Genomic DNA, 22,110 nt, shown 5'->3' on the forward strand with positions numbered 1-22,110 from the left:
GCCTAATCACATCAGCCACACTATCAGAGGCTTGTTCACCTGTGCATCTACCAATGTGATATATGCCGTCATGTGCCAGCAATGCCCCTCTGCCATGTACATTGGTCAAACTGGACAGTCTCTACGTAAAAGAATAAATGGAAACAAATCAGACGTCAAGAATTATAACGTTCAAAAACTAGTCGGAGAACACTTCAGTCTCTCCAGTCACTTGATTACATACCTGAGATTGGCTATCCTTCAACAAAAAAACTTCAAAACCAGACTCCAACGAGAGACTGCTGAACTGGAATTAATTTGCAAACTGGATACAATTAACTTAGGCTTGAATAGAGACTGGGAGTGGATGAGTCATTACATAAAGTAAAACTATTTCCCCATGTTATTTCTCCCCCCACCCCTCCACCCACTGTTCCTCAGACGTTCTTGTTAACTGTTGGAAATGGTCCACCTTGATTATCACCAGAAAAGGTTTTCCTCCTTCTACGCTCTCCTTCCTGCTGGTAATAGCTCATCTTAAGTGATCACTCTCCTTACAGTGTGTATGATAAAATCCATTGTTTCATGTTCTCTGTGTGTGTATATAAATTTCCCCACTGTATTTTCCACCGAATGCATCCGATGAAGTGAGCTGTAGCTCACGAAAGCTTATGCTCCAAATAAATTTGTTAGTCTCTAAGGTGCAACAAGTACTCCTTTTCTTTTTTGCGAATACAGACTAACACGGCTGCTACTCTGAAACCTGTTAATCAAAGCTGCCACTTTAGGAGGATGTTAATGCAGTGGTTTCAGAGGCTACTGTGACCCATCAGGTACAATAATGACCAATGGATAGGCAGGGAGAGGATTCTGAGTCCTGGCAGCACCACTATATGTAGCCTGTTTACTTGGGCTCTTTGAGTGTGGATGTGCTTTGCTTTAAAGAATCATTTTGTCTGTGCCACCCTCAATCTGAATGGTTATTCAAACTTTTACTAGAGTTAATACATCATAGGTACAGGACATTTACTTGGGAGTAATATGATGAACCAAAGTAGTTACTATGACAACTTTTCTGTACTATGTTCGGGAAGCTTATTTAATAAATATAATTGTTATAGACTGTTGTATTTATTATATGTTAACAACATATATATATATATTACAAATATTGAACATTAAATGGCTGACAGGTCTCAAAATGTAATTATACATGAAGAATCAACATCAAACAGGGATTGGTTCTTGGCTCTACACTATTTAACCTTTTTTATCAATGAGCTGGGAGAACACACAAAATCATGACTGAAAGTTTTCAGATGGCACCAAGACTGCGGGAGTAAAATAAAAAAAGAGGACAGGTCACTAATATAGAGCAATCTGGATCACTTGGTAAACTGTGTGCAAGGAAACAGTATGCACATTAATATGGCCAAATGTAAAGTTTTACATCTAGAAGCAAAGAATGTAGGTCATATTTACAGAATGGGGGAATCTATCCTGGAAAGCAGTGACTCCGAAAAAGATTTTGGGGTCAGGGTGGATAATCAGCTGAACGTGAGCCTCCAGTGTAATGCTATGGGGAAAAAGGGCTAATGCAATCCTTGGATGTATAAACAGGGGAATATCAAGTAGGAGTTGGGAGGCTATTTTACCTCTGTATTTGGCACTGGTAACCAGGGCTGGAATATTGCGTCCAGTTCACATGTCCGCAGGAAGGAAGTTTGAAAAAAATAGGAGAAGGCTCAGAGAAGAGCTGTGAGAATGATTCAGGCATTGGACAACATGCTTCATAGTGATAGACTCGAGGAACTCAATCTATTTAGCTGAACACAGAGAAGGTTGAGGGGTGATGACATTAAGAAAAAATATTTGATAATGCACTTTTCAGTGTAGCAGACAAAGGTCTATAACAAGATCTAGTGGCTGGAAGTTAGTTAGACAAATTTAGACTGTAAATAAAGAATACATTTTTAACAGATCAGGGTAATTAACTATTAGAACAATTTTCCAAAGGTTATGGTGGATTCTCCCTCACTGACAAAAACAGGATATGTTTCTGGAGGTTCAAAGACAGTATATCAGGGAAAATATATGCATTTTGCCAGTTTGGGTGCATAGGTAATGCAGCTGCCATACAAGGTAGAATTCAGCTTCACTTTCTCTTGTGGAAGGTTTCTTTTCAGTGAACTGAAAATATCTTGTAAATTTCTGAATTTGATTTGCTGTTGCTAAAAGTAGCAAGGTAAATTATACAATAGTATTCCATTCATTATTAATTGTCTTTTTAAAGTCTGCCACTGGTTTATTCATTAAGTGCGATATTTGGTTTATGATTTTGATAAGTTATAAAGTGGCCTAATTTAAACAAGGAATTTAATCATATTGAAACAAATATGAAGAGGTTGAAAGTGCTCCTTTAAATCTTCCCAGTCCCCTTTTATAACATTCCTCGTCTGCCTTTACAGTCCTGTCTATTTCCTCATTAGTGTTCCTTCCAAAGCCGAAGCTTGTCAACAATGAAGCTATTATCAGCACAATATGAAATCAAAGGTAATACAAAGATAGTTTTTAGTCTAGTCTTCAACAGTGTTTTCTCTATGACAGGTATTTTTAATTCTGCAGTTGCTGAAAATTTACGGGAATTAATGTATGTACAGCCAGATAGATTATAAATCAGCAACTGATGACTTAACGTGTATCATACAGATACATTCTCATATGTGTTAAGAAATGTGGGGAAATAGATCACAAAAATATCTTCACTTAACTAGTATGTACGGATAGCTTTAGTATGAGAGAGCATATAGAAGGGGGAGGGTTGGGCATTGTTGATTTCACATTTGTCTGCAGGTGTTTAAAGCCCAAAGTAGGTTGGAAGCCTTTTTTTTTAACCAAGTGTGAATGCGATATCAGTTTTCCATACATTAGTCTGTATATTCTGTTTTGAGAAACGCAGGCTTCCTGATAGTCAGATAAATATTTTTTAAAGTTGAAGGAAAAAGTGTTGACAGGAGTCTTCTTTCTCCAACAGCTTTCACTTTCTTATTTTGGCCATAAGGAGCAGCTAGCTTCCTATTACCTGTAACAGCTCCCTTGTCCCTCAGCCCTACCTATCTTTTCATAAATTAATCAATAAAATAGGATAGCTACAGATCCCATCATGCACAGCATTTAGTTTGCCATAATAACTTGGAACCAGATTTATAAAAGTATTCAGCACTCAAAGGTGCAGGTAAGTGCCTTTTTGCAGAAATGCGCAGTGGGTGGCTTTCAATGGGACATAACTGCCTAACTCTCTGAGCTGCTCAGTGGGATTTACAGCATTAGGTTCCTAAATAGTTTTCAGAGTAGCAGCCGTGTTAGTCTGTATCTGCAAAAAGAAAAGGAGTACTTGTGGCACCTTAGAGACTAACAAATTTATTTGAGCATAAGCTTTCGTGAGCTACACCTCACTTCATCGGATGCATATACTTTTGTAAATCTGACCCTTAATCTGCTATGTTGTTAGAAGTAAAGATGTGCCAGTTTATTTAGTAGGCAGCTGAGTGCCACAGACTGAGGTGGGCTTAATGGATGACCTGCAAATAGCAATGGTTTCGGAGACTCTGGAACACAAACGTCCTGATCCTGTGGCTTTGCCTTGGTATGGGGTCCATCCATGTAGAGTAACTTATAAAATCAGGGCCTGAACATGCAGAGAGGATCTTTAAATGTTTTTTTGTGGAGGTTTGAACAAAACTTTTTTTAAAAAATTGAATCTGATTTCTTTCTTTTTGCGCTTTTTCTTCTAATTTTCTGACTTGGTTTGTACCATATTACCACATTGGACTACATATTTCCCACTCTGTCCACCCCTACACATTCCTGAAATATCCAGGCAGTAGCAGGCATTCCTCTCTCCACAGCTGTCGTATTTACTTGCAACAGTCAGAAAATAAATCCCAGTTACTTGGAAGAGCCACAGAACTTCTATCGCAATTATTTTTAAAGAACAATTTAATTAGGGCTTGGGAAGCTGGAGCGCTTCACAAGCCAGGTGTTCTTTTGCTTTTTTTCATTATAAGGCAAGTACTTATTGTCATGGGCTTGTACCAGTTTGTAGTGAAAGAGTATGCAAAGATTTGAAGTAGATATCATGACTCTAGGCCAGGAAAGTTTGGGTACGTCCAAGCCACTTACTGTAGGAATAATCCTGCTGTGCCATTCATCAGGGGAATTGGCACAAATGTAATCCATTATTTTCGCTCTTCAAATTTGTAAAGGAATGTTGGGAAGCTCTTTTCCATTTGTTTTGAGCACTGATGTGGTTTAGCATTGCTGCCAAGTATCTCAATGATACTTTTGACTAGCACTCTGTGGTGGGGCTTGGGGTGCAATTTAGACGAATGAGAGGTTGTCTCACCTCTTACCCTGCAACCCTGAGTGCCTGTAGTTCCCAGCCTGGGACACTCACAATTGGCGTATAAGTGTGCAGCTCACAGCCTGAAGTGTCTGTGTGCAAGACAGCTCTGGTTCAGCAGCTCTGACCCCAGCAGCCTGTCTGCAGCCCCCCTCTGGCTGCCACCAGCCTTAGTTGCAACCTTCAAGGTGACCCCAACACACTTCCAGACCCGAATTTTCCCCAAACCGGGTGCTCTGCAATATTCAACCCTCTCCAGGATAGTTCAGAGAAATAATAAGGTTCCTTTGTTCCTCTTAAGACACAAAAACGCATCACAATTTATTAACTTAACTGGGGTAAATACATCCTTCAATTTAAACACAGCACTGAGTTAGTTTATAGGAAAAACAAACGAAATTTATAAAAATAGATCCTAGGTTAAGCAATGCCAAGTAAAAGGAATAAAGTTAGAAAGGGATACAAGCAAGTAAAAGTGAAATCATAGAATTGTAGGACTGGAAGGCACCTTGAGAGGTCATCTAATCCAGTCCCCTGCACTCATTGCAGGACTAAGTGTTATCTAGACCATTCATGACAGGCGTTTGTCTAACCTACTCTTAGAAATCTCCAGTGATGGAGATTCCACAACCTTCCTAGGCAATTTATTCCAGTGCTTAACCACCCTGACAGTTAGGAAATTTTTCCTAAACTGCCCTTGCTGCAATTTAAGCCCATTGCTTCTTGTCTTATCCTCGGAGGTTAAGAAAAACAATTTTCTCCCTCCTTGTAACAACTTTTTATGTACTTGAAAACTGTTATCAGGTCCCCCCTCACTCTCCCTTTTTCCAGACCAAACAAACCCAATTTTTTCAATCTTCCCTCATAGGTCATATTTTCTAGACCTTTAATCATTTTTGTTGCTTTTTTCTGGATTCTCTCCGATTTATCCACATCCTTCCTGAAATGTGGCGTCCAGAACTGGACACACTACTCCAGTTGAGACCTAATCAGCGTGGAGTACAACGGAAGAATTACTTCTCATTTCTTGCTTACAACAATCCTGCTAATACATCCTAGAATGATGTTTTCTTTTTTTTGCAACAGTGTTACACTGTTGACTCATTTTTAGCTTGTGATGCAAAATGAGCCCCAGATCCCTTTCTGCAGTACTCCTTCCTAGGCAGTCATTTCCCATTTTGTATGTGTGCAGCTGATTGTTCCTTTTTAAGTGGAGTACTTTGCATTTGTCCTTATTGAATTTCATCCTGTTTATGTAAGACCATTTCTCAAGTTTGTCCAGATAATTTTGAATTTTCATCCTATCCTCCAAAGCACTTGCAATCCCTCCCAGCTTGGTATCGTCCACAAACTTTAAAGTGCACTCTCTATGCCATTATCTAAATCATTGATGAAGATATTGAAGAAAACCAGACCCGAACTGATCCCTGTGGGTCCCCACTCGTTATGCCCTTCCAGCATGACTGTGAACCACTGATAACTATTCTTTGGGAATGGTTTTCTAACCAGTTTTGCACCCACCTTATAATAGCTCCATCTAGGTTGCATTTCCTAGTTTGTTTATGAGAAGGTCATTTGAGACAGTATCAAAAGCTTTACACTAAAGTCAAGATGTACCACATCTACTGCTTCCCCTCCATCCACAAGACTTGTTACCCTGTCAAAGAAAGGTATCAGGTTGGTTTGACATGATTTGTTTTAGACAAATCGATGCTGACTGTCACTTATCACCTTATTATCTTCAAGATGTTTGCAAATTGGTGGCTTAATTATTTGCTCCATTATCTTTCCAGGTACTGAAGTTAAGATGACTGGTCTGTAATTTCCTGGGTTGTCCTTAATTCCCTTTTTATGGCACTATATTTGCTCTTTTCCAGTCTTCTGGAATCTCTCCAGTTTTCCGTGACTTTTCAAAGATAATCGCTAATGGCTCAGATATCTCCTCAGTCAGCTCCTTGAGTTTTCTAGGATGCATTTCATGAGGCCCTGGTGAAGATATCTAATTTTTCTAAGTAATTTTTAACTTGTTCTTTCCCTATTTTAGCCTCTTCTGAGCCTACCTCATTTTCACTGGTATTCTCTATGTTAGACGTCCAATCATCACCAACCTTCTTGGTGAAAACTGAAACAAAGAAGTCATTAAGCCCCTTAATGACTTAAACAAAGAAGCCATTAAGCAAATCAAACAGTTAGGATGACCTGATGATATTCTTTCCTTCGTGTAGACTTCCCAACCCCCTGCCCATTTCTGTGTAAATGGGGCTTTCGTTGTTTTTGGTCACACCTTGCTTAATTTCATTGGAGACCGGAAGATAGCTGCTTTCTCTCCTATATGGGAGGGAACCTGTTTCTCACTGTTTGGCCACAGACATTAAAGCATAATATCATTCATATTTTGTCATATAATGTTAATACATACATTTCACAGTGGCATTTATCACTGGAGTGCCATTAGCTTTCAGAAAAGATCTCACTCTATACACTTTTATAACACAGTAATATTGTATACTATCAGTTGATTCAATTGCATATCACTTGAGGCTCAGCCCCCTTAGTCTTTATAGATCAGTAAATCATTGCAATGTATTTTTTGAAAATTAAAACCCAGATTAAGCATCTCTCTCCTGCTGGGTGGGGTAATTGCCATGTTGTCTCCTTCCCAACTTGTTCGTTTGATAGCTTTATTTACTTTATATGTAAAATTGGACCTTCATTGTCTCTGCCTGATGACCAGGCTGGTCAGAGAAGCAAATACGCATTCCTTTGTCAAGGGCAAACTTGTTTACCAGCTCCCTCTGACATGCCTGGTTTAAACATGCTTTAGTAATAATTCCAGCATTTATCCATAACTATTAATACGTAGTGTGTATATACATTATGCAAGAATATTAATGAGCAGTGAGTTATTAGTTTTCAGATGATACCCCACAAGGCATATTTCATACAAAGATTATCACAGTAGAGTGTAGGATGTGAATATATGGTTGCTTAGCGTCACACACTCCAATTAGTTGTCTGACCTGTTTATCTACTGTATGAGCTGCCGGCAGTTATAGTGGTCTCAAATAATTTTAAGAGTGTCTCATTTTTTGAATAGGTTTCTTGACTCAATAGGACTTCTGATGGCGTAAAGTGTGAGTAAAGGTGGCAGAATTCAGACCTATAGGATGAATAAGTATATCTTTAATTTTAATTACACGAAACGAATTTAACTGTTTTTGATCATGTAAAACAAATGTGCGGTTAACATAATACTATCTTACAGATGCTAAGGGTTTGAAAGAATAACATTGTATTGAGCGAAATATTTATTTGGACTGAGATTTTCAACAACACTTGAAGGGTTTGTATACCCCGTTCCCCTAAAAAGTAATGAGAACTGCGTGTCCCAATTCCTTAGACAGGCTTGAAAATAAGAACCTTAGGATTTAAGATCAACTGTCTCTTATTCTAGATGTCCAACAGTAACCTCTCAGTCATCTTACAGAAGAACATAGCCACTGAAGAGCAACTTTGTCTACACATGCTAAGCACCTCAGGTGTGTCCCCATAGTCAATGCTATCAAAGACAGCTAATAGTTCTAAGGAGCTGTCTATAAATTATGTAATGCATTGTGTGTGTCTGGGTGGGATCATTAATTTTTCATGTTTGTGTTAAAAAGTGTTACAAGGGGTAGGTGGGTCTTGAAAATAACCAAAAATATGGGTTATGAAATTTATGGACAGTCCCTTTAAAAAATCAAAGCACATGAATCTTTATCCATCACTAGATGGAGATGAACCAATACGGTTTCTGTTCTATACCTAGGTCTGCAGCTTGATGGACTAGGGTGAAGGATGTCTGAGTATTTGAAACACCACCAGAGCTGCTCAGCACAACCTTCTCCTTGACCTTTCTGAAAAATGGGAAATTACATACTAGTCAGTGATACTAAATGTCTTGCTTTCTTGATCAGAGACCTCACATACCTTCCTTAAGAGGCAATGCTTTCCCTCTGTGTGGTTCTTCCTTCCACCAACAATGGGCCTAGCACTTTTCAGTTAATTTTTACCTTCTGGGGGAGGGCGTGGATTCGGCTCACAGGTTCTGACCTGTAAAGCACCTCCAGCATCTCAGTGAGAGATACCAGCTGACACTCAGGCAAGTAAATGTTGTGTTTTGTCCCCTGAATGCATCAGTCTTCTAGCTGACAGTAAAGTAGTTCAGCCCAGATCCAAACGACATTATCCTAAAAGTAATAAGAAAATGTTTTCACAGCAAGGAACTTGACTCTGCAATCAAGAATCAGCAACTTGGATTAACCAAGCTATTTACCATCTGCGTAGCCCTGGCATAAATGCTTTGTCATGATTGATCAGATTAAGGATGAGACTTGGACAACTGGTGTTCTACCCTCATGGGATTGATAATGGAACTCTGTATTCTCAATTATTATTTATTTATTCAGTGACTTTCATCTCTAAATAACCAGCTCATTTCCAGTCCAATGAACAAAGCAAATGTGCCAGTCTTTTTAGCAGCAGGGGAAAAAAGATGTTGATAGTTCTGTAACTGAAAATGATTATCATTTGATTGCTTTTCCAAGGTCTTTATCAAATGAGTCAACGGTCTCAATCCAGTTCCTTGTGGACTGGTGTCTCCTTAATAAAAACAAACAAACGAGCACTAACTGTCTCTGCAGAAAGCTAATGTATCAAATAGACCTACTGAATTAACTCATCCCTGTAATGTCTTTGGAAGATGAGATAGCGTGATCTACTGGATAGGGCACTGGATTGGGGGTCAGGAGATCTGACCTGGGTTCTATTACTATCTCCGTCACTGACCTGCTGTTTGACCTTGGGCAGTTGTGGTACCTCTCTGTACCTCTGTTTCCCCTTTGTCTGTCTGGTCTGTTTAGAATGAAAGCTCTCTGGGATGTGATATTTTTAATGTGTTTTATACAGTACTTAGCACAAAGTGGCCTGGATAATACAAATTAATAATATCCCATCCAGATTCCTACCAAACTTTATGACCACTGAAGAAGATCCTGCCCCTGGAAAATCCATGCGCAACTCAGGGTGAAAACAATGCATTGGTGTTTGTTGGGGCAGTCTTTTGGAATTTCACTCAGTGATGTGTGATACTTGTATAGTGCATGTAGTTGTGTATCGTAATACAGACTCTCAGTGCTCTGATTTGAGGAGACCCCTTTAACCTGGACCACAGCAAGATGTTCCTTAGAGTTGGTCCCTCTGGATTGCAGAAGGAGGGGTTGAGGTACAGTGGTAGGGCATGACGAGGTAATTTTCACTGTCACTGATGGTGGTAGTTCTGTTAATAAAAGTCATCAGTGTTCAGGACTATCAAGCCAGCATGTCTCCAAGAACTAGATTCACTTGCAAACATGTTTTCTAAGAAAAATATTGAGAAACATAGACTGTAAATCTAGCAAACAGGAATCCCAGCTTTCAGGTGCTTTACAGCCCTCTGATGTTAAATAAGATAGTTGGATTTGGCTGCAAACACTGATCTTAAGCCAAATGCCTGTTATGCTTTCCTTGTCCTCATGAGAAGGCCAACTTGCATGTGTTTGGCAGTGAATTAGTTAATTTACTTAGTGTTTGATGTGTAGGCAGCATGCAGCTCTCTGAGACTGCAGTGGGCAATGAAGCAGCAGAATTCAATTTGCAGCAGTGACCTAAGAAGGACTATTTTTAGTAATAAAATAGGTCAGGGAATGCAGTAGTACAGACTGATAACAGTCTTCTCCTTAACTCATGGGGTTTGTTTCCTCTTATTATACAGCAGCTCTGAAGTGGGGAAACCACATTAAACATTGTCACATGGTCAACGTTTAAATTTTTCATTGTGAAACCATCACAAGAAAACCACTGTGGTTTCTCAGGCTGTAATGAAGAAAGAAACTAGGTAAATACTTTCTTAGGGATTTGTGGAAGGGAAAACCACTTGAGAGCTAGGTGACACGAGTCATTTTAATCACTGTTGTACAGTGCATATGACAGGCAATTCTCCATTTTTACTGCACTGGCAGGTTTTCACATATTCCCTGTACTTGTCTTTGGTATTCATTTATTCTCTGCGGACCATGCAGGTGAGGGCTAGCATCTTCTTTTCAATGTGTGATAGATGGAGGAATTGGTTAAAGCTATCAGCTTGATCCTATGGCATTTTCAGTTATCTCTTTGAAAGGAAGAACAATCTGGCTATGTTTGTTGTGGTGTTCAGCATACTGCTTACAGTCTCTCTTTTCAGTGTCAGGTTACTTTGCTTGTGTTCACCAGGGGTTATATTCCTGGTTGCAGAGGAGTCAGTGAGTGGCCTTCGACAAATCACACAAACTTTTACTGTGCCTTCATTTTCCTCGTTTGCAAAATAGGTTTAATATTGTACCTACCGTTTAGGGATTTTATGAAATTTAAAAAAAAAGAAAAGGAGTACTTGTGGCACCTTAGAGACTAACAAATTTATTTGAGCATAAGTTTTCATGGGCTACAGCTCAAATAAATTTGTTAGTCTCTAAGGTGCCACAAGTACTCCTTTTCTTTTTGCTAATACAGACTAACACGGCTGCTACTCTGAAACCTATGAAATTCAATTCATTCATGTTTGTAAAGGACTTTGAGATCCTTGGATAACATATAGCAAAATATTTTATTATTACATAATTGTGAAATCAAAGTAAGAGAGAGCATGCACCACTCTCATGAAAGGTCATTTTTGTTGCTGTAAGTTGCAGATATCTGGCCTTTATCTTAAGGTAGCAAGTAGGGCATACAATATGCTTACAGTGTTGTCCTTAATAATGAAAACCCTCTTCTCATCAGAAAATTTGACATCAGTGCTTCATGTATAGTAATAGTAATTTTCCACTTACATGACCTGCTCCCTATTAACCCTTACATTCCTCAACTGAAAAAGGAGCCATTTCAGTGGTTTGGCATTGGAAATTCATTTAAAAAACGCTGTTCCTAGTGGGATTGATCCAAAACCTATTGAAGTAATTGCAATGGAAATATTCTTACAGACTTCAATGGCCTTTGGATCAAGCCCCATAATCACGTATACAATATGTGTCCTGTCAGCTGCTCCAGTCTAATTCAGTATTCTTACAGCAGCACTCATAATGAGGACATCAATGTTACTGTTTTTCCTTTGGCGCTAAAATGAAGGAAGCTTAATTTTTTTGTGTGGAATTGTGAACATGGCAAAAGCATCACTTATTGTAAACTTAGTCATTCCAGTCTCCCTGTCCACACCCCAGTCTTCCCACGCAACCCATCCCTTCTAACTCATCATAGGGGCCATGAATAAATGACAAATCACGATCTGCTCACGGCATATGTATATGAGACTAGTCTCTCGCTAGCAAAAAACACTCATTGACATGAAGCCATTCATTATGCATGCAGTAGAGAGCTCCAGCAGGAACACTCTCTTTGTCTCCATTTTTAAGAGTAGAGTACAATGTTCTGGCCCACCCAAAAAAATTACTGGTGTACATGCCATAGCTGATGTATTTCACTAAATTCCTTAAAGTAAATATCTTACGGTAGAAAGCCTGAATTTGGGAAGTAGGTAAGCCTTGCTTTTATATCATTAGTGTTTTATAGTGATTACGTTTAGAGGTGGTTTTAATCTCTCACATTGCATTAGGGGCTAATTTATTTAAAGTACATTTTTGAAAATCCCTATTCTTTATTATTTCCTGATCTTTCATCAGCAAGATGGATGAAAACAATTTGTGCTACAACAGAAAGCTAGCAAGATATTTTCAGGAGTGTGCCATCCCATTTATTCATGTAAAAATGTTTCTATTTCTGTCCAGTGGGTTACTGTGGTTGGTAATCAGATTTATTTTCTATCAGGGTGTGGATGAACTGTAGTGTCTGAATTCTGAAGGACATTATCTCAGATAGGAAAGTGAATGGTGTTGCATCATTGATCAGTGTCACATGTTCACATTATGAGCCCGACTCCAATCTCAGTTGTAGTGCACACACAGGTGTAAATAGGTGTTACTTTGGATGTATGCTTGCTTAACTGAGATCACCCCTTCACTTTAGGGTTATATGCTATACCAGAGGACAAATCTGGAGGTGGAATAGTGTTTTTGTCTTCACCCAAGTTCGAATGTGAGAGTAGCTCCCTCCAAACAAAATCCATCATATAAATCCGGCTAATCTGCACATCTGCAGACCAGACTAACTTGGGTATCTTGTTAAACTGTATGCCTTCAGAAATCAAAGGCTTTCCAGAGAAGCTGATACACGTGGTATCTGACATGGCAATGAAATTCGTGAGGCTTATTGTCATGGGAGTCTTCAAAGTCCATAAGTCAGTACCTCCAATCCAATGGCACCAAACTTCCTATCTGACCTTTCCATGTTAGGTTTCTCACTGGCATTCTCTGGACTGGGTCCTTGGGCTGGATGTGCACAAAAGGAACCACCTATTTTGATCTGTCCATACTCTGCTCAAGGTGGAAGGCTCATGGACCTCACTAAATTCCAAAACTCTACCCAGACAAGGAGGCTAAGGAGTAAGAGAACTAGTGAAACACTATAACTGCTCCCTGACAAACACTGTTGATACACTGTCAGCACTGTTAGCATTTGTCCCTGTGTCTCTCTCATTTAATTGCTGGTGCTTCAGCTTTTTTTATGTATTTATTGAGAACTTGCTGGTGTTTTCATACCTGTGACTACTTGTCATCTCTGAAATGCCCATATTCCATCCCACCCCACCATAATATTGTTTCTATAATCTTAGTGATGTGCGTCATCAACAGCTGATGGGAGCATGTTCCCATGTAGCGCCACAAATTATCACAAACAATGTCCTCTTATTATCACTGGTTGGCTTGACAGGGCTTGCAAAATTAACATGCCAGCTGAAAAAATAAAATGTGTCCCCATGGTTCTTCCTGTAGTGTCTGGTGCTTCTCCGAGTGATACAGAGTGCTAGCAAATTAGTGTTTCTGTAGCTGCATGTCACTCCTAGATGTATTGCCTGAAGGAGGGAGTATGTCTAAGAATGAGGCCAAGGAGCATAGTGTGGCTCTTATGAGGCAGGATCTGCCAAGGATAGCAGAGTATATCCTCATACCAAAGTTGAGATGTCCTGAAGGGATACTTTGTGAAAATATTTTTTTTATCTACTGTACCATATATGCTTGTGTATAAGCTGAGAAATTTTGGGCTGACCTTCAAGGCAGGTTTAGATGGATTCCCTTATATTTAGGTCAGTTTGGGAACAGCTCTGCCAATAGATCTGCAGCTCCGTGTCTTTCTCCTTTCTGCCTCTTGGATGGTTTCTCTGGAACTATACTACCTTTGCAAGTCCCACATTAACATAACAATTCTCACAGCTCATTGGCTTGTTCAGTTTCCTGGGTATCTGGCTGGTGAATCTTGCCCATATGCTAAGGATTCAGCTAATCACCATATTTGGGGTTGTGAAGGAATTTTCCTCCAGGGCAGATTGGAAGAGGCTCTGGAGGTTTTTCGCCTTCCTCTATAGCATGGGGCACGGGTCACTTGCTGGAGGATTCTCTGCACCTTGAAGTCTTAAACCATAATTTGAGGTTAATAGCTCAGACGTAGGTGAGAGGTTTATTACAGGAGTGGGTGGGTGAGATTAGAATCATAGAATATCAGGGTTGGAAGGGACCCCAGAAGGTCATCTAGTCCAACCCCCTGCTCAAAGCAGGACCAAGTCCCAGTTAAATCATCCTAGCCAGGGCTTTGTCAAGCCTGACCTTAAAAACCTCTAAGGAAGGAGATTCTACCACCTCCCTAGGTAACGCATTCCAGTGTTTCACCACCCTCTTAGTGAAAAAGTTTTTCCTAATATCCAATCTAAACCTCCCCCATTGCAACTTGAGACCATTACTCCTCGTTCTGTCATCTGCTACCATTGAGAACAGTCTAGAGCCATCCTCTTTGAAACCCCCTTTCAGGTAGTTGAAAGCAGCTATCAAATCCCCCCTCATTCTTCTCTTCTGCAGACTAAACAATCCCAGCTCCCTCAGCCTCTCCTCATAAGTCATGTGCTCTAGACCCCTAATCATTTTTGTTGCCCTTCTCTGTACTCTTTCCAATTTATCCACATCCTTCTTGTAGTGTGGGGCCCAAAACTGGACACAGTACTCCAGATGAGGCCTCACCAGTGTCGAATAGAGGGGAACGATCACGTCCCTCGATCTGCTCGCTATGCCCCTACTTATACATCCCAAAATGCCATTGGCCTTCTTGGCAACAAGGGCACACTGCTGACTCATATCCAGCTTCTCGTCCACTGTCACCCCTAGGTCCTTTTCCGCAGAACTGCTGCCGAGCCATTCGGTCCCTAGTCTGTAGCGGTGCATTGGATTCTTCCATCCTAAGTGCAGGACCCTGCACTTATCCTTATTGAACCTCATTAGATTTCTTTTGGCCCAATCTTCCAATTTGTCTAGGTCCTTCTGTATCCTATCCCTCCCCTCCAGCGTATCTACCACTCCTCCCAGTTTAGTATCATCCGCAAATTTGCTGAGAGTGCAATCCACACCATCCTCCAGATCATTTATGAAGATATTGAACAAAACGGGCCCCAGGACCGACCCCTGGGGCACTCCACTTGACACCGGCTGCCAACTAGACATGGAGCCATTGATCACTACCCGTTGAGCCCGACAATCTAGCCAGCTTTCTACCCACCTTATAGTGCATTCATCCAGCCCATACTTCCTTAACTTGCTGACAAGAATGCTGTGGGAGACCGTGTCAAAAGCTTTGCTAAAGTCAAGAAACAAGATTCTGTGGTCTGCATTGTGCAGGAGGTCAGACTAGATGATCATAATGGTCCCTTCTGACCTTAATATCTATGAATCTGTGAGTATCATGAAGCATTTCACAAAGTGTATCCATTTGTTTCTGCCTCATCGTGCTCTGTAATTTTTAATATATACGATTCCATCAAGTGCAGAGCCGGAACATAGAAGAGGTTATAGAACAGAGCAGTATTCTACCATTAATGTGCATTAGTTGAATTTTCCTGTCATCTTACCTGCAGCCCTGCTGTGGAGTGGGGACCAGATGGAACCACCTGCAGAGGGAGCAGAGTGCTCCAGGTTGTCATCGAACCACCTCCTCCTCCTAATGGAATGCAAAGTCAGAAAAGAGAAAAGCTATTTCTGTGCTTGTTTCTAAGTGTTATAAAACCAAGCTGTCAAGTGACATGAAAAGAAGTGATCACGATGCCAGTTAATGCCAGTAGGTAACCTACAGCTTTGGGCATTATAGATCAATAACAGATCGGCTTTTAAACTTGTTGGGTAATAGTTAACCTCAACACCCGTTAGCAAGGTATCACTGGCATAATTTGTGTCACCAATGTTATGGGCATGATTTTCCAAAGGAACATCAACCTGTCCTCCATTTGGGAGTGTTGCACGGTTTTTTGCACACTCACACATGCACATGTCTGCATGCATGCTTCTTGTGCACAGTCACCTGCACATGCAAATGGTAGATTTTATCACTCCGAGGTACCCACTGTCTATATCCACCTGTTTCTTGTTTTATACTTAGATTGTAAGCTTTCTAGGAAAGGGTCACTCTTTTTGTTTTGCATTTGTGAAGCACCAAGCGCATCGGGGTTCAGCTCTATGACTGTGGCTCCTAGGCGTTAAAGTAATAATAATAATAATAATAAATAATAATAAATATGGGTGAGAGTTCACAAAAAGTACACTTGCAGTTTTACATGTATACACACGAAGACTAACTTTTGAAGATTAGGCCCAATATATGTTCTCTTTTAGCGTGTGTGAATGAGAACATTCCAGGTGCATTATGTTACACACACTGACTTTTTTTATTAGATCTCTGGTTGGTGGTGAAACTGTGTTTGTGGGGGGGAAAGTGATTTGATTCCGAGATTTAGAGGTGACTTATGTCAAGATTATAGATTGTGCTGTGCAAAGATGGTGCTTTGATAAATAGATTTATTCAGGAATCACAGCTGCAAAAAATGTAATCAGAGGCAGATTTGTAGATCCTGCCCTGCGGGGGTTCTCCTCCCTGCCCCCCTTGAGAGAGTGAAAATCTGGAGAGAAGGAATTAGAGCAGCCTTTCATTACTGAGCTGGCAGTGATAGTTGGCATTAACTGAGCCCTGCTGTTGGAAAAGTCTGGAGAATTGGTGCAGTCCTTTGCTCTCAGTTGGTGATGCTGAGACCACAGGTGCATAGAAGTCAAATGCAAAAGGAAAAATCTGATAAAACAATAAATGTAATTTGAGCAAACATGAGCATCGTGTGGCTGCAGAATGGCCAGGGAGTGCCTGTCAGCTTTGTCCTTCATTCACTTCATATTATTTTTTAAAAGCTTTCATTGTAAGCATTGTTCAGAATGTGCAGAGAATTACAGTAAATCCAGCCTTAAAATACAAAATGGAGCGTTAGGTCTCAGCTGTTCTGTGTGATTTTAGGTGTCGCATTTCTCTAAAGAGCATTCATAATTCCTGCATTGCAACATTGGGGTTACAAAGTTCAACAGAGGTAGCGTCAGAGTGCTCCTTCCCGGGATGCTTGGCATAGAGGTTGGAGAGGAAAGTGAAAGAAGATAGTGAGGGTAGGGGCATTAGATGATGGCAGTACAGAGGGGGAAAGGAGCATTTGCAAATATAAGGGAAAGAAAGAGTTCTGTTTCCCTAAGAGTCCCAAAATAGTCTACAGTTTTTATCCTGCTGTTCTCTTGTACCATTATTATCTGTGCATAGCTTTTCCATAATTAAAAACTCTTGTAGTTGAGCCTACTGTTGCACTGAAAGCAGAGTGAATTTCCAGGACAAACAATGGTAGAAAATACAAAATGAAACACATGAAAAACTGTTCTTTGCTCACTTTTAAGAGGTTATTCTCAAGTCTCCAGCCCATGGATGCCAAAGGTCTATTCTAGGGGTGGGGGTGGGGATCGGGATCTTGGTCTTCATGAAATGACAAACTTTCAATCCGAGTGAGGTCTGTTTACTTTTTTCAAGGCCGATTCCACAAAAAAAAGGGCTACGAATCTTAAAGGAAAGTTTAGATTAACCCAGCTTTTATTAGGTTTCAGAGTAGCAGCCGTGTTAGTCTGTATTTGCAAAAAGAAAAGGAGAACTTGTGGCACCTTAGAGACTAACAAATTTGTTTGAGCATAAGCTTTTATGAGCTAGTGTAGCTCACGAAAGCTTATGCTCAAATAAATTTGTTAGTCTCTAAGGTGCCACAAGTACTCCTTTTCTTTCAGCTTTCATTAAATACCCCCAAATTATTGAGCATTCACAGGCTTTGTAGAGCCCAAAAGCTAACAGTGCCTATATGAAATTCCCTCTATTGACTCCCAAAATAGGAGGCCAGGAAACAGTAGCTAATACCCTTCTTTCACAGTTGCTTTTGATGCTATTTAAAAGGTATGCATATAATATATTTGTATGTGTGAAACATAATATTTTAAACAATTCAGAATTAAAGTGGGGAGAAAGCATTCAGCTATACAGGTCTAATGCAGAGTACAATCTGGGGAAGGCTGAGGGTATGTTCCTTGTGACCATTATGCTGCTTTGATTTATTGGTCAGCTGAGTTAATTCATTATTTGTATGTGATTATTTTGCTGCTTGGTCATAATTTGTTACAGTAAACTTAATTAATGGATGAGGTGCCTAGAGCTTTCCCTGTAGGTTTCTTATTGTTGCTTAAATCTGTATAAATAAATTAAAATATTTGGAGAGTGGTTGGCTCTGTAGATAACCTAATTCCCATAATAGGGGTTTTCTGATGAATGTTTTTTACTCTAATTTGTAAGGCCATAGTATGAAAATTATTGACTTGAAAGGTTATGTTTGTCCTGATGTTTGTCACTTACATGAAGAAATCCCTTCTGATCCAAAAAATGTCATGTTCCCTGCTGTATTTGGCTAACTGGTGATCTAAAATGAGAGATTTCCATGCACAGTTGATGGTGTACCATGAGGCAGAAGTAGAGACAATAGGTCTGACCAGATGTTGCTATATGTAAAACAGTTGGCATTCAGACATCACAGCGAGTGGCACTGTAGAATGATAGGCCAAGATTTTCCTGACAGAGGAAAATGAGGTTGCTCAGCACTTCTGAAAGTCAGGTCACTTATTTATGGACCCTTAATGTTAGTGACCCAACTTTGAACAAGTGCTATAGGAAAGGCTTTATTTCCTGTGAACAGTATGAAGTGCAGATATTCATTCTTTGAGCATCCTCCTGCCTAAAGCCATGTGAAATGGAAGCACTGAATCCACATTTGTATACCCTTTGTCGGGTCACTACTCTAGGGTATCTTCTTCTCTGCTGACTTGTGTGGCAGCAGAGCTGAGCTGCTAGGGCATTGCTGGGAGTTCTAGTAGGAGATCCACATTTGCAGGGCCTGCTTTAGTGGCCAGTCTATGGTCGGCTATTAGACTATCTACACTCCTGCATAGGTCTTGTCACTGTTATTGCCTGTATTCAGCCTGCCCCTTCTGTGGCATGTAAAAATAACAGCGGGGAAGTTGCTGTTAATTATTTTTGCATTATAACCAGTGCTGCTGTGAAGGGGGAAGATAGGCCATACAGAGGACATTTCTCTGACTCCTCTCCCTTTGCTAGACATCTCTCCTGGCCACAAGGTTGCAGCAGCAGGAGGAGCTGCTTGAGGTAGCTATGCAGCATGGGGGATTCTACCATGTGTCTCTTTTCCCTCTGTGCATGATCTCCCCCCCCGCCCAATTTCAGACCACATTATCCCCTATTTCTACTACCAAGTAGTGATGAGAGTGTGTACCCCCAAGTCAGCTTTGTTCCAGAAGAAGTGGCCTCTCTAACTATTTATTTAAGTTTATTTAATTTTATTTTATTAACTGATAAATCCACTATTGACTTTGAAGGGCTGGTGCAGGACCCTCAAGCCATTAATCTTGCTTATTGTGTGTTCTGTGAAAACGAACTCTGCCAATTAAAAGTTTATCTCTGGGAAAGAATGCAAGGTTACACCTTCTCTTACACAAGTGTATGGAATATGAGTAGCGTGGCTCAGGAGTATTGATCTCTCTGGCTGTCGTGAGAGAAGTGCCCTGGTTCTAACCCTTGCCAGCTAGTCACAATTTTTAATCCGTCGCATATGCTTATGTTTGGTGATGCTGATGCTCTGTGTGTGTCGCTGCTGTGGTCCTCACTGAAATTTCCACATCCTGGTGCTATAACTTCGATGTTATCATTTATACCTACCGTCCCAAATGGGGTTAATAGTCCATTCTCTCCTTTGTAAAGTGCTCTGAGGACTCTGGATAAAAAGCCTTCTAATAAGAGAGAAGCATAAACATTAACATATGTGTGGCCTTTTGGGTAGCTTATCAAACAGACCCAGAAGAGTGAATTCTTTAGCAGAAAAGGTAAGATTTCCATGCTGTGTATGTTTCTAATACCTAAGTTATGATATCTTTACTTTACTTATAAATTGCATTTTGGGTTACATGCTCTGACTGGGGTCCCAGTGGGGGCCAGCTATGGTCACTCAATTCGGGTGAACTGCAAAGAATGGGGCAGACAATCCCCATAAAGCTGCTGGCTATTCCAATACTTAGATTTACCAAGCCAGCATAAAACAGCTTCTTTATTTCCTTACTGGTTACTCAGAGGTCCAAACAACACAGTTCCCTTAAAGTGATCCAGTCTCAGGCCTCCATCCAGGTACCCAGGTAAAATATGATGAACATTTCTGTAAACCTTATTTCATCACATAAAAGAAAATGTTCTACCAATCCCAAGGGATTGGACACATTACCTCCCAGGTTATTGAATATTCCAGATCTTACCCAAATACACACTACAGCCAATTCTTATTAACTAAACTAAAATGTATTAAAAAACAAAAGAGAGTATGGTTAAAATATCAATATACATACAGACATGAGTTCAATTCAGTGAGGTGCAGATTCATAGCAGAGATGGTGAGCTTTGTAGTTGCAAAGATTTTTTTTTAGAAATAGTTCATAGGTTATAGTCCAATGTCCAAATATCATATTCAGGGCATACCAGCATAACTGGGACCTCAGTCTTGCGACTCAAACTTCCCCTGATAAAGCCTAAGCAGATCTGAGATGACAGAATCAGGACCCAAGGTCTTTTATACTATTTCATGTCCTCTTTGACAAGTTGGGATTTCCTCTGGAAACAAAAGGTAATTAGGATGACTTTGAAGGAGGTTCATCACCGGTACTTAGCTATAGAATTAACATAAGGCAATTTGCTTGTTCCTCCACCATTCACAGATTATTTGTTATACATTTCAAAAAGAGATGAATATAGAGATATCCCATGTTTACAATTCATTTAAATGCTAGGATGTTCTTTTGATCTCTGAATTATCAGAATACAGCATAGACAGGGAGGGTTGATTCCATTGTCGACCCTACTCATACATATGTAAATACACAAAAACACAAACATTATCCACATGTCTTTTGAGGATTGTTTATTTTGCAGGATGTTTAACTCTTTCTAGCCATGCATCACACATGCATAAGCTCTCTCTTTACCTCTGTAACCGTCAATATAGACAGTGAAATGTAGCAAAAACATAAAGGATCAAATTCTACTCACAAAAACCAGCTGATAAACACAGCTGCAGCTCCATCACTCTCTACCCATAGTCCCTTTCTCTCTCTCTCCGGGATCCCTATCAAATAGATGGGTTTGTGTAGCATGCATTGAAGGTAGAAAAATTTGAGCCAATTTGGGCAAATGAGGAGAGTAAATTTCAGGGCAGAGAGAATAACCAAAATGACATCCAGAACAATTCCTTCCTCCCAGCAAACAGGCACTTCTAACCCTGGAATGTGACTGAACAGATGGGCCTTGCAGCTTGCTTGAAGGTCAACAAATTCTGTGAATTCTGGACCATGGGATGGAGTTTAGGATTGAGGGAATAAATTCCAGAAGTCATGGGATGATTCTTGGAATACCCAGGATGGTGAGTCATCTTGTTAACACCCCCTCAAACCCCTGCCTGTAGTGAGAGGTAACCTTGCCCGTGGTGACTGGTGTTAGCTCCCTAACACTATCAGTCTGTCAGCCACTCAAGTTCTCTCCTCTAGGCTCTCCAAGGCCTGTCTTCACCTTGCAGATTAACAGTAGGGATGCTTCATTCCTCTAGTAATATTTTTTCACTAAGCCATGCATCTTATAACTTGACAAATTCCTATATAAGGTTATCAGATCAGTGTTAGCAGGAACTTTCCTAACACTTAGGAAACAGACTCATATACAGTCAGTTAAGAACACATATGAACAGTATGCCCTTTGCTCCCAAAGAAGCAGATTTGAATGGGAAAGCTTAAGAGACTCAGTGCTGGGTCCAAGACAGTGGAACAGCTTACAGGAAAAGATCAGAATGCCTCGAATCTGACTGTTTTTAGAGCTCTGTTCAAAGCCCACCTTATCAGAGAAGCTTTCACAGAATAACCGAAGGTGAAGAATGAAGATGGGGAAAGAAGAATAAGAAGGGAGAGTGAAGACAAACAAGAACCACCAACAGAAAGTGTCTCCAACTATAAGCTGTTGAATTCTAGAATGGCGAGAGCAAAGTTCCATTTCAGATGACATATGCATGCTCCTCTTAAACTATATTCGGCACATAGATAATGTGGTGATTGGTGCTGTATAAAGCCCATAGATAAATGAGATAGGAG

General features: G+C 40.2%; 1 protein-coding gene across 12 annotated transcripts in view; it reads left to right on the forward strand.

Annotated features, from left to right (window-relative positions):
* Positions 1–22,110, forward strand: part of SERGEF (secretion regulating guanine nucleotide exchange factor) — a 263,131-nt gene that overhangs the window by 180,711 nt on the left and 60,310 nt on the right. For 5 of the 12 annotated variants that reach the window (XR_006282354.1, XR_006282351.1, XR_006282352.1 and 2 more), the window contains one exon: positions 21,233–21,392. The exons of 6 other annotated variants lie outside the window; for them this stretch is intronic. Coding sequence is in view for 1 of the 6 variants with exons in the window: in XM_038407945.2 (XP_038263873.1) it covers positions 7,479–7,495 (17 nt within the window). In the remaining 5 variants the exon portion in view is untranslated. Of the gene's footprint in view, positions 1–7,478; positions 7,511–21,232; positions 21,393–22,110 lie in introns of those variants that run through there. One more of the 12 variants, XM_038407945.2, reaches the window with a different exon arrangement.

This window comes from Dermochelys coriacea, chromosome 6 (genome assembly GCF_009764565.3).
Source record: "Dermochelys coriacea isolate rDerCor1 chromosome 6, rDerCor1.pri.v4, whole genome shotgun sequence".
Classification (NCBI taxonomy): domain Eukaryota; kingdom Metazoa; phylum Chordata; order Testudines; family Dermochelyidae; genus Dermochelys; species Dermochelys coriacea.